Source organism: Diospyros lotus, chromosome 13, assembly GCF_014633365.1.
Source record: "Diospyros lotus cultivar Yz01 chromosome 13, ASM1463336v1, whole genome shotgun sequence".
Lineage (NCBI taxonomy): Eukaryota > Viridiplantae > Streptophyta > Magnoliopsida > Ericales > Ebenaceae > Diospyros > Diospyros lotus.
The window spans coordinates 34,044,694-34,058,993 of NC_068350.1; the positions used below are offsets into that span (position 1 = coordinate 34,044,694).

At 34.3% G+C, this 14,300-nt stretch overlaps 1 protein-coding gene across 1 annotated transcript; it reads right to left on the reverse strand.

Moving 5' to 3' along the window:
• Window positions 1–431: 431 nt before the first annotated feature.
• LOC127788202 (mitogen-activated protein kinase kinase kinase 20-like) lies at window positions 432–1,565 on the reverse strand. Its single transcript, XM_052316312.1, has one exon. The coding sequence runs from the start codon at window positions 1,563–1,565 to the stop codon at window positions 432–434; it is 1,134 nt and encodes a 377-aa protein (XP_052172272.1).
• Between the last annotated feature and the right edge of the window lie 12,735 nt (window positions 1,566–14,300).

Below are 14,300 nucleotides of genomic sequence, written 5' to 3' on the forward strand. Positions count from 1 at the left end.
AAACATGAATTCGGCCTAGATATGAAAATAATTTTTTTTTAAAAAAAAATCACTATTTAAGGATATTATAGTTTAATTTTCAAACAATCAAGCAAAATATGACAAATATTAAAATTTAAAAAATAAAAAAAGAGCAAAAGACAAACAATACTCCCCTATGCGGACTTCCTTGGAGCTGAAAGTTTCTTGGCTAATCCTTTTGGGAGAGGAGGGACTGAATTTCTGCAAGCAACAAGTCCTAGAAAGAAAGATAAAAGAAAATAAAAAATATGAGAGAAACCCAAGAACATTTTAAAAATCAATAAAAATTGAAATAAAAAGAAAGAAAGAATAAATACTATTTGTAATGAGTTACCTCCCATCAATTTGGAGTTCCTTCATCTTTATATGGGAATCATTTCATGCTTTGATTTGTGCGGTATATATGGGAGTCACCTCTGTGATTGAGCCCCCTTTGTGATTGAGCCCTTAAATAAAGATGGTAACCATTCAAGTATGTTCAATCTTAGGAGGCAGTTAGTACAAAAAAGTTTCTTCTTTCTGTCAGCAGCTTGTGCATGTGAAAGCGTCCTTCCAACCAAACTCGGCCGCTTCTGCTTTTGGTAGAATCTTCTCCAACCTGATATGAACAGTGCAGCCTGCAACTCTTCGTGGATCCATATATCATCGCAGTTACTGGAACGTGCCAAACATGGCATTGCCTTGTTGTTGTTCATCTGTTGATCTTGTAACCGTGCAGACTTCTTCACCTGCTGGAGGAAAGGGTGATTCAAAATCATGTCGGCCGACCATCTCAACTTGGGATCCCTAACCAGACACTTTCCCAAGAAATCTTTTCCTTCGTCAGACATGTTCTGAGGGATCTTCGGCGGTCTTTTCCCTAACGCAATCTCACGTAGCAGCTCACTGACGCCCTTGAGTTGGAATATTGCCGTCGGCCACACTGACTTTCCTGTAAGCATCTCAACTACCGTGCACCCCAGAGACCAGATATCCCCAGAGGCTTTGGTCGAACCAAACAGAATCGATTCGGGCGATCGGTAAAGAAGGGTACCCGGGCATCCTTTCACCTCGCAGTCACTCCTCTTTGCCAACGACCCAAAATCCGCAATCTTCACGTTGTTCCCGCCATCTTTAGACGGGAAGACAAGAATGTTGCCCGGTTTAATATCACAATGAACGTAGCCTTTTCCATGCATGTAGCTCAGGGCTTCGAGGATCGTACGAGTGTATTCCGCAACGTCAGATTCCGGCAAGTGCCCTCCACTTTGTCTGATCAGATCCTTGAGGGAACCTCCGGGAGCAAACTCGAGTAACATGTTGTACACTCTCTTGCCGTCCTCAACACTGACATCTTCCCCAAAACAGCGAACGATTCCAGGGCAATCGCGCAGTTCGTACAAGATCTTGGCTTCTTTCTGAAGCGATGAGGAGTTCTTGAAATCCGCAGACTTCACCGCCATTGCAGGGATGTGCAGTGAGTCCTTGGGGAAGCAAGGAACTGCCAGACTAACAGTGCCAAACGTGCCCTTTCCCAGAACTTGTTTCTTCACCCAAGAACCCATGGCTGATCGATCGATGATCTTCTTCTTGTTTCTTCAACAACTCTCTCTCTCTCTCTCTCTCGTTAATTAACAGAGATTAAAATGGTTCTCTGGTGACCCATATATATAGATTAATTAACGGAGTAATAATTTAAAAATTATTAATATCAAAATTATTATTAATATCTTATTAGAGATGGTAGTGAATTAAATTATTTGTAAATATATTTTACCCATTTTAAAAATTCTGAATATACCTAACAAGTTTAAGATATTACTGATAATTCCAACTTATCTACAACACTCTCCTTATCTCTCCATTGCATTTATATGTTTTTTTTTTTTTTATAGTAATGGAAAGTTGGAGGTTACTTAGTTTTGTAAATAAAATTTAGATAATTATAAAAATTTAATGTAGTAGTAAAATAAATTTAAATAATTTTAGAAACTAGAGTTCTTCTCCTCTGTCGTAATATCTAACATAATAATAGATTTTCCGACTATGGTAAGGGTGTGTAACGATAATAATAGCTTTGATGTTTTTTCCCTCGTTTGGACATTGGTAAGTGGGTGTTTGACTTACTGGTTTAATCGTTTATAAGCCTTATTTTTATCTTATAAGCTACATAACTTATTTAGTTATGCGTTTGTTAAAATTTAAGAGTTTAATCGCTGCTAAACTTATAAATTGGTTTAACAGAATTTTTAGATATTTTCAATAACGCATCGTCGCTTGCTCTATCATTCGTCGTCGTTGCCTTCATCATCCACCACCCGTTACCTCTTCCTCCATATCTCTCTCTCTCTCTCTCTCTATATATATATATATAACTTATATATATATTAATGTCTATTGTATTAATATATTTATCATTTTTATGAATTAAACTTAAATTTAAATATAAAGCATTGCATTAATATTTTTTTAATAATCGTATATAATTTATCAATATTTATCATTTTTAGTTGAATACCAATTTATAATATATTTTTATTAAAAATTAGCATTTTTATGAATTTTATTTATATTATTCAGTAACATGTCTATAATTATATAAATATAGTTATATCACATTTAACTAAACACGTTATCAACTAAAATTTTATTTGGTTTAGAAGATAAATATACCTCTTTGTGAGCTTTGATGGGAGGCTACTTCTATAATTATAAATAACGATTTGGTTCTTTCTATCCTGTACATAGAAAAAAAAAATTATAGTTTTATTTTTCATCCATCATCAAGGTCGGGGTTAAGAGAGAAATCAAATCTGTTGTTTTCTTCTTCAACTATCAATCTGCTTTATGGCCTTAAGCTCTAATGGATCAAGTTAGGCTTTTATTTATTCATGTTATGTGAAATATTATGTTATTTTTAAACAAAATAATTTAATAATTTTCATTATAACTAATTTAACCTCTCTTGTTAAATTAATTTCTTTTCGTTTCGCTTTTTTAGTGTTTCCCTTTATACATTTTTCAATGGTTAAATAAGTTAACTCGACGATCACAGAGTCTCACCCTTAATTTATTTAAGAATGTAATCATTTATTTCAAAGTCATAATTAAAAATGATAATTAGAGTTTCAATGCATCTAAACGCATTTAAATTAAATCTTAGTAAAGTTACTAATTTATATTCTTTTCAAATCATTTTTAGCCCACACCCTTAGGCTTAAGAGGCTCAAAGAATTTTCTTTAATATGATTATTACTTAATATCTCATCAAAATCGAATATTTAAAATATATAAATAGTTATCAAAATTCATGAAAATTTCACAAAAATTACAACACAAACACAGACGGTGACTTTGTGTACAAATATCAACTTCAAATAACATCATTTGACGCTTTAAAAAATTACATAAAGTCGGTTGTTCACAATTTCATTCTTGTTGTGATATATTTATGTTTTTCGAGTATTTGACTAAGTAAATCTCTACCTTTTCATGACAGCCATGCCTCATTAGAAAGCTCACTTGATGAGCTACAATATACCCAAAAATAATTTTATTTTATTAAGATTTGATTTTTTTTTCAAATAAATCAAAAAGATACAAAACTAAGTTTGCTAAAAACTAGACTTCCTTACTCATCATCAAGAATTTTATTGTAATTTAATACATTATCTACTATTCTCAAGAAGTCGTCAAAACAAACTATTTGTATTAGAGCAACTCCAACGGGAGTTGCCAACCAGGGTGTTATTCTCATAATTGCTGAAATGGTACCTCAGAATAGAAAATTTTTACTCCAACGAGAGTGGCATATGGCGTTGCTAAATGCAACAATCCTCTTACAGTACCATTTTTCCAACCCCTAGAGAGAGAAAAAGAAAGAGGTTGCATTTGCCAATGCTAAAGTCCAACGACTATATTTGAAATTCTATATATACATATATTTACTTGAAACAAGGGAGGTGAGACGGAGTGAGAGAGAGCCAGAGGCAACGATCGACCAACGAGCGATGAAGGGCCAGAGCCGGCGAGGGCGAGGCCTAGGCCAAGGCTGCGAACAACAAAGTGAGAAGAATAGCCAACGAGGGCGAGCAGCGACGAACGATCGAGTGAGAAGAAGGCAAGGAGGCAAGAGAGGCGCAGAGGAAGGAAGGTTTTGGAGGTATGTATTATATATACATAATTGTTTTTATTTTAGTTAATCAATTATTAATTATATATATAAATGTTTTGAGATTTAAAATTTGAAATTTTAATTATATTTTTTAATAAAAAATATTAAAATAGCAACCCTTAATTGCAACCTCTGTTGGAGCAGTTGTAGAATTCAAATGTGCCATAAACTATTTAGACAAGTTTCACAGAAAATTCATAACTAAATGTACAAAGATCCTTTTCAATGATTTTTACAACCAAAGTTTGAAAAAACACTCTAGTTTTTAGAGGAAAAAAAAAACATAGTTAACTACAAAAGTCAACATTAAAAACTCCGTTTTAAGACAAAAACAGTAAGTATTACATAACATAAGTATTTGATTCCAGACACATAATAATTGTAACACCCCGCTCTCCCAAGAGGGCATTACGTAACGTAAGATTTCGGGAATATAATTTTTTTTTTCCAAATAAACAACAGAAACCCAACACAAACACCGTTCCTTGAAGATCTCGTTACACCTTCTCAATATATCAATTATGACTATCAATAAATTAAGACAGGTTCATCAACTCAAATGCGGAAGCTAGATCGAAACCTTAATAGATCATAACTGAAACCACTTTATTTATAATATAAAGTTGCACTAACGTTTACATGACGTTCTCAAAATAAACAACATAACTAAAATGACATAATATAAAACATCCTCTAATCGCCATCACTCCTCGGCAATTCCTTTTCCCTTCGCACCGTTGCCTTCACCTGGAACGTTTGAATATTCCAGGGACAAAGTCCAAATTAGATGTTGAATCATCTAAGTGAGAGTTCAAAATCACATTTTTCATGAATGAATGAAAAACATGAAATAAACCAATACACCCGGTAAGCCCTAGCCTAAGAGAATCCCACACGCTTAACCCTACCACGAGAAAAGAGCAATTTCTCTAAAAGCTATGCCACTATATCGACTCGACGACACGACGCGATTCTAGCTTAAATGGGGTTGCCAACGCATCTTACCAGATTATGTTCCCACCTTAAGCATCTATGAACCACCATACAATCCCAACTCCAAAATTTCATATGAACCACCTAATCATGCTAGTGCAACTTCCCTGGCCAAACGGCCTGGCACTGAAACCAAGGTAGCTATCCTGACATGCACACTAGCATCAGATAGCTCTATTATTCCATCACGCCCTTGGAGAATTACGGCTGCACTATCCAGACAACATCCTAGGCTAACATCCCACATGAACAACACAATATGAACCACCTAGTCATCATAGTGCAACTTCCCTAGTCAAACGACCCGGTACAGAAACCAAGGCGGCTATCCTGACATGCACACCAATATCAGATACCCCTATTATTCCGTCACGCCCTTAGAGAATTATGGCTACATTATCCAGACAATATCTTAGGCTGACGTTCCATACGTACACATAAAACTCAAGATAATGCCATATTTCACAATTCAAAGCATCATATAAACAACATTTTATAAAATGCAATGCAATGCACAAATTCAAAACATTTAGAGACGAACCTCCCTCATAAAACCAACCGTCACCGGTTATCGTTTGCATGCAACAAAACCATATTGCATGAAATCTCAATACGTTTAGATAGAACAAGTACCAAGTTTATGTAGTGAACAACTCACAGTAAACAAGTTTTGGGGGCGAATACTCACCTTAAACAAAACTCAAACGCCTCAAATCTTGTGCCCAACCTCGACTTTTGTGTAACTCCTCAAGTATTTTGATCAAACCACCTTCTTACACGCTCTCACGCGCTGCCCAAGTGTTCTGCACGTGTGATGCTTCGCGTATGCTTAAAAAACCCTCTATTCACTAAACCCAAAGCACTCTTATCTAGCATGAACTTCTCACAATTTCGAATGAGAAACCTTTGGCCATGAACCCCTATTTATAGGTTTTGGAAACTTAGCCATCAAGAAACACATATTCTGCAATCATTTCAAATCTTCCAAAATCTTTTACCATCATTCCAAATCTTCTAAAGATCTTCTGCAATCATTGTAAATCTTCCAAGATATTCTGTAATCATTCTAAATCTTACAAGATATTATATAATCATAACAAATCTTCTAAGATATTCTACAATCATTCTAAATCTTTCAAGATTTTATATAATCATTACCAAATCTTCTAAGATATTCTGCAATCATTCCAAATCTTCTAAGATTTTATATAATCATTTCCAAATCTTCTAAGATTTTATGCAATCATTGTTATCCGAATCAAATCTTATTCATATCAAATCCTTATCCAAATCAAATCATATCCAACAAAATCTCATCCAATCAAATCTTATCAAAATCTTATCTTATCCAATCAAATCTTATCCAAATCTTATCCTTAAAGTCATCATGAGCCTTCATCTTATCTCTAACGTCATCATGAGCCTTTATCTTATCTCTAACATTATCATGAGACTTCATCCTTATCTCTAAAGTCATTTATGAGACTTTTCCTGAATCTCCCAAATGCCCATAGTAAAAAGGTTTCAAGAATTATATTTTGGCCCGAACTTTTGGATAATTGCACTTAGACCCTTTTCAACATGGTCCTCGGGCTAATTTTTAATTGCATTTTAGTCCCTGAAGAATGGATTAATTACATTAATACCCCTAATTTTTAGGTAAATTACATTTTTACCCGAACCTCAAAAATTACGATTTTGCCCCTGGCTTAGAAATTGAACTTTTGTCTCCAAACATCCACAATCCCTTAAAATATCCTATTTCCTTAATTATCTGAATTTAAAAATCTCGAGTATTGCATCCCTTACGATCATTCGATTTTCTCAACCTGGTAGACAGCTGTACTAAAAACTGTTCCCGATCCAACTTCTTTTGATGTCTAAAATCATAACTCATATTACTCGTCAATACCATTATATTTTCCTTAATCATCTAGGGTCTGGGGTACTCCCTTCAGTCAATTCGATCACTTAAAATTTTGATAGTGTACCCTATAGCCTTATTTCTCAAAAAATTTCATTTATGCCCTTCATAAAATACCATTTATATCCTCAAGAATTTCCCGAGTATTACAATAATGTTACTTTACATCTTAACTTTTCAATGGACTACATGTTATTGATATTATATATTATTGTCATTATTATGTAATTGAGGAAGCGATAAGTCTATAGCACAAGTCATCTTGCATTACCGAATGCCCAGACACAGGTCGTTGGGTCAAGTCCAACAATCAAGATATATAAAAGGTAGGAAATTGCTACTTTGCTAGATTGTATGATCGAGATGATGATCGAATGTAATATTTTGATAATCAAATTACGAAAATACCTATCACCCCTTCCCTTAGCCGCCTTATCTCTACTATCTCTCATTCCCATAGTGGCTGGGGGCCTTCCTCTCACCATCTTTGCCTCGTCTCGCACTGACCGTTGTTGCATCATCCCTCTCCGTCGTGGACAGGGAAGATGCAGCGACAGTCAGTACAAGGAGAGGCGATAAGGCAAAGGCAACGAGAAGCAACCATAAAAAGGAGATAAAGAGTAAAGAAAAGACGGTTAAGGGTGAAGGGTATTTTCATCATTGCAGGTGTATATATAAAACTATAAGTGAAGCTCTTGAATAATGTCGCAAAGTCCTCCCTAAATGACCCCAAACTTGTTCGGTCGACCCACCTTCCCTCTTCCTCTCTCCATTCTACAATTTTTCTATCTAGCGATCTACTTGTCGAATCAACGATTCGACATCAAAACCATCGTGAAACAGACCTTGATTACCCCAATTGCGAACTTGAAGTCCATATCTGGCGAGTCACTGTTGCCAACAACTGCCCATTAGAGTACTCCCACCATAAGGTAAGCAGTTTTGGCTATTTTCCAATGATTTACGATAATATTATATCAAGTAAAATTAATAAACACTCATTCAACTTTAAAGTTGTAATTATTTACTCATTGAACTTTAAATTGAGGGAACCTCCGGGAGCAAACTCCACTTTGTCTAATTTTGGCAAGTGCCCTCCACTTTGTCTGATTAGATCCTTAAGGGAACCTCCAGTAGCAAACTCGAGTAACATGTTGTACACTTTCTTGCTGTCCTCAACACTGACATCTTCCCCAAAACAGGGAACGATTCTAGGGCAATCGCACAATTCGTACAAGATCTTGGCTTGTTTTTGAAGCAATGAAGAGTTCTTGAAATCCACAGACTTCACCGCCATTATATTGCTGGGATGTGCAGTGAGTCCTCGGGGAAGCGAGGAACTGCCAAAGTAATAGTGCCAAATGTGCCCTTTCCCAGAACTTGTTTCTTCACCCAAGAACCCATGGCTGATCGATCGATCGATCGATGATCTTTTTCTTCTTTCTTCAACAACTCTCTCTCTCCCTCTCTCTTGTTAATTAACATAGATTAAAATGGCTTCTCTAGTGACCCATATATATAGATTAATTAACGGGGTAATAATTTAAAAATTATTAATATAAAAATTATTATTAATATCTTATTAGAGATGGTAGTGAATTAAATTATTTGTAAATATATTTTACCCATTTTATAAATTATGAATATATCTAACAAGTTTAAGATATTACTGATAATTCCACGTTATCTCCACAACACTCTCTCTATTTGTTCATTGCATTTATATGTTTTTTTTTTATAGCAATGGAAAGTTGTAGGTTACTTAGTTTTGTAAATAAACTTTAGATAATTATAAAAATTTAATGTAGCGATAAAATAAATTTAAATAATTTTTGAAACTAGGGGTCTTCTCATCTATCGTAATAATATCCAACGATAATAATAGCTTTTCCGACTATGGTAGGGGTGTGTGATTAGCTTTTGTTGTTTTTTCCCTCGCTTACAACACTAGTAAGAGGGTGTTTGACTTACCGGTTTAATGGTTTAAAGCTCTAGTAAAAGGGTGTTTGACTTACTGGTTCAACTTATAAGCTACATGACTTATTTAATTACGCGTTTGTTAAAATTTAAGAATTTAAACGCCGTCAAACTTATAAACTAGTTTAACAGTATTTTCAATAAGCTACACTCTCAATTTTTTCAAATAACCTGTTGATAGCTTATTTCGTTGAGTAAGTCAATTACCAATTTGCCCTCAAATAGTTTAACTATTTCCAACACATTACCCTCTCATCCCTGTGCCTTTCATCATTGCAGCTTCCGTATTCGGCCATTGCCTCTATCGCCGCCTCCTCCATTGTTCGTCATCTTACATCCATCGTGAAATACCCCATGTTTGTATGAGGTTGCCACGTAATTCTGATAAATATTGAATACCAAAAAATTTGCTTGAAAGCAGTTATAAGTACTGAATCGACTGTAGGGAATGCCTCGGAGTGAAATTGTCTAAAAAAAATAATATGGTTTCGATGAGCATTCCGAGATAGGATTTATGGTATCAAAACAAATCGGATTGGGAACAGTTTTCGGTACAGCTAAAATGCAGCTGCCATTTAGGCTATAAAATTGAATCTTTGTAGGAGGCTCTTGAAAAATTAACGAAACCTTAGGAGGCTCCGGTTTTGCGTAAGGATCAACCCTTCAGTAATTTTGGGATTAAACGATAGCCTGGTGAGGACACTAGGGCAAAATCGTCCTTTTCAACTAAGATTTGGATTATTAATTGTGGATTTTTGGTATTGTAATGCAAATTAATTTGAGGTTTAAGAACGTAGTTGCAATTAGGGAATTGCACTAGTGTAATAGGGATAAAATTTGGGGTTTAATGTATAATTTTTTAAATTAATTATGCAATTTTTATATATATTAATGTAGTATATAATTATATATATGTATGTACGTATCAGGTGCCCTGCAAATCCATCCCCATGCCCTATAAATGAACCATACTTTTGCATCCGCGATTTGTGCAAATCCCACGCCTCTGCAAATCCATGGCAGTAAGTTGAGTGTGTCAGACGCAATGGGGCATGGCAGTGAGGGAGCGGCTGTGAGCTTATAAATAGTAGCAAGGAGAAGTGAGGGAGGCAGGAGTTGATCTTGGCCGAGAGCTTATAGTAGATGGGGAGAGAGGGTAAGATCGAGGGAGAGAGGGCGAGGCCAATATAGAGATCGAGAGAGTGAGGAAGCTAGCCGTATCGGGCATAGCCACCATGGCCACAAGCCGTAGCCGAGCAGCAACCAGCGCGGCCATGGCAACTGCGGCATCAAGCGGTCGAGCGGAGTAGGGCGGTGGGCGAGCTGGTGCGGCGCAGCCATGAGCGGCGGGGGTCGTGCGGCGGTGAGATGTAACCGTCGGAGGCAGTGAGAGCTGGCGGTGGCAGGCTGCCATGCGCAAGTTGCAGGTAGCGTGCATGGTAGGGGCTGTTCGCGCGAGAAGGAAAAGGAAGAAGGAGGGGAAGAAAAAGAAGAAGAAGAAGAAGAGATGGAAGAAGAAGAAGAAAAAAGAAAGAAAAAGAAAAGAAAAGAGGGAGTTGCAGGCGGGAGCAGAGGAGATGGAGGAAGAAGATGAAGTGGAGAAAGAAAAGAAAAAGAAAAGAAAGAAATAGAAAAGAAAAGAAAAGAAAGAAAAAGAAAAAAAATAGGAAAAATTCTCAAAAAAATCCCCAAAAATAGGATTTGGATATTTATTAATATTTCAGAGACTTTGGGCACAAAAATGGTTCGGGCACGTGTTTCGAGATCAGGGCACGCATATCGAGAAAGTTAGAGATGCTAAGTTAAGATAAGTAAAATTTCCTAGAAAATTCTAGAAATTCAAGAATATTATTTTATGAATTTTCGTAGTGAAATATTTGAGAAAATATTTTAGAAATATTTAGTTTGGATTTATTGAGAAAAAATAGGAAGAAATAGAGAGAAAATTAAAGAAAATGCAAGAAATTATAGAAAAATAGGTTTTAATGTTTATTTAAATAAATGTGGTGATTAGGATGCTTTGAGGCTTAAGTTGAAGTGACTTGTGCGAATTTTGAGGTTGGCACGCAAATCGAGGTGATGCACTTATTTTGAGACAAAACGCGAATATCGAGATAGCCCGATAAACTTGAGAAGGTAAGTGGTACTTCCCCACTGGATTTAGTTGTATGGAAAATGTTTGATTTGTAAGTGATTTTTAAACCCAATCCTCGGGAATATTTTCATCATATTGACATGCCCTAATATGTATCCATCACGTAGACTGCACCCATGACATACTATGAAATACATATGTACATGTTGATATCATTGATCACGTGCAATGTGGCCGTAGGGAGTACGAACTGGCACCGCTACTTTACCAAGTATGCCTCCAGACACCCCGACTTCGAAAGAGATGGCCATAAGAATGGTAGGTAGCATGGGTGTGCAGTCACCTATGATGAGTAAGACATTGCATACACACATGGTAAAGCATTATGTACCCTTACTTAGATAATTCATCATCTAACTTGGGTTTTGCCCTTTGAATATTCAAACGTTTCAGATGGAGATTATAACAGATACGAGGATAAATGAGGTATGAAATGACACTTAGCAGAGTGCATGATAAATGAAATGTATGTAACGTAGCCCCTGTATTTAAGTTCTGTTACTTTGAATTCTAAACGTTTTTAGGGAATGATGATTTTATGATTAATGTTAAGATATCAGGTTTCGATCATTGCTTCCGCATTTGATGTGTATAATGATTATCTTTCGAGATAAATGAATGGGAATTCTGGGACGGATTCGGGGAATGATGTGGTCTAGCATGTTTGAAAGAAAAAAATTTATTGCCCTAGAATTGTCCCAATTTATAACGCGCCCGAAAAAATGAGGTGTTACACATCGCCTGTCGCCACCATCGCTTGCTCTATCGTCTGTTGTCATCGCCTCCATCATCCACCACCTGCTACCTCCTCCTCCACCTCTCCATCTCTCTCTCTCTCTCTCTATATATATATATATATTTAACTTATATATATATTAATGTATTTAACATTTTTATGAATTAAACTTAAATTTAAATATAAATCATTACATTAATATATATTTTTAATAATTTTGTATAATTTATCAACATTTATTTTAATAATTTTTTCAGTTGAATATCTATTTATAATTTATTTTTATTAAAAATTAATATTTTTATAAATTTTATTTGTATTATTCTTCAACAGGTCTATTTTTTTTTTTGTTAAGTTCTGATAGATTATCAAATCTTTCAAATGAAACACAACTATATAAATGATAGATTGAATCACATTTAATCAAACATGTTATCAACTTAAACGCTACCTAGTTTTTAAGCTTTACACAACTTATAAGTATAAAAACTTATAAGCTACAAAAAAAAAATGAAAAAACAACTGAATTCCTAAATAGTGAACACTAGTTCTTCACTCGTGCGTTGCACGGAAAGTGAATTCACAAACAGATGGCGTGCTTTGGAGCGCCTTTTGCCTCAAACTTTGATTTCAACTGGAGTCGTTTCTTTTTCTATTCCATGTACCTGTTTTGTGTTCTTTTTATGTTGTTTTGATCCTGTCGTGTGTGGATCTTGAGTATCTGTTTTCGCCTATGTGATTGTGTTCTCTAGGGTATGCCCTAGATTGTGTTCTGTATAGACATTTTAGTTCTATCTATATATATCTCTACTTTAAAAAAAATAATTAGTTTTATTAGATTGTAAATATCATAAAAAATGAAATTTATAATAAGATTAAATATTATAAATTTTGGAAAACTTATTTGAATACAACGTTTATTGTTGAGTTTGTTTGTTCTTTTTCTTTATTACATATTAGTATTTTTAAACCATTCCGGCTTGTAATTCTTGATACAACTATGTATAATTGAGCATGACTGAATACTTGTTTTTTCAAATAAAGTCCTACATGCAACAATAATTGCCCCTGACTTTTGTTGATGGTCATAGCGTAGAATACAATCAAAAGAAATTGTCTTCTCTGAAACTTGAACAACAATATTGAATCCGATGGAGTCAATTATATCATTGGAATGAAGACCTTATGTCTTGATACACATTTTTCAATATTAGATAATAGAGCAGTCCATGTATGAAAATCGAACAATCCAGAAACTGAATGTTGTATAACACGTTTTTAGAGTGATTCAATAACACGATTTTAACTGGAAGGAATATAACTTCTTGAAAGAAAAAAAAAAAAGCAGCTTTTTTGCAGGAAATTGTGTGTAATAATATTGAAAATATGGATTTTAATTTATACTATTGAAATTTAATTTATGCAATAATAACAACATATTGAAAATAATGAAAATATTAAAAAAATATGGACGATTTTTTTATGACTTAATTAATAGTTTTAAGTTGTTTATTTATATTTCTTAGAAATAATATTTATTTTTGATTGATTGAGGGATTAATTGATGAGAAGATATGACATAAAATATTTATTTTAAATTAATTAATTACATTGAAAAATCCATTGGTTATTACTGATGCACGTTTTTCAATTTTTAATATCAGATAATAAAGCAGTCAATACACGAAAATCGAACAGTCTGTGATTTGAATATTACATAACACGTTTTTAACTAGAAGGAATATTACTTTTTGAAAAAAAAAACTAAAGACAACTTTTTGGCGAGAAACTGTGTGTAATAATATTGAAAATATGAATTTTGATTTATACTATTGAAATTTAATTTATTCAATAATAACAAATTATTAAAAATATTGAAAACATTAAAAAATACGGACTATTTTTTATGACTTAATTAATAGTTTTAAGTTGTTTATTCATATTTCTTAGAAATAATATTGTTGGGCGTGAGACGCACAATAAAGGCTCACAAAAAAAACAAACCCCAGATAGCATAAACTTTTGATAGAACTGAAAAGATTCAAAAAACTCTCAACTCAATCATGGCAAACCTATAAGAGATACACGAAACAGAAACATAAACAACAAAAAATAAATAACGCAAAGGGGACGAGATTTTTACCGTGGTTCACCCAAAATTTGGGCTACGTCCACGTTGAGCTCTGGTATGAAGAGCTCACTACACTATAAAGAGAAGGAGTACAACTGATTTACATCAACATATCACACTCTCTTTACATCACTAATCTTGCTAACAAAATCGACCCAATGATCACAACATCAAGATCAAAGGTTTACCAATCAAAACCAGTGAACAAAG

What these genes read in the sequence shown, in the direction of transcription:
- LOC127788202 (XM_052316312.1), bottom strand. Translation starts at nt 1,565, where the DNA reads ATGGGTTCTTGGGTGAAGAAACAAGTTCTGGGAAAGGGCACGTTTGGC.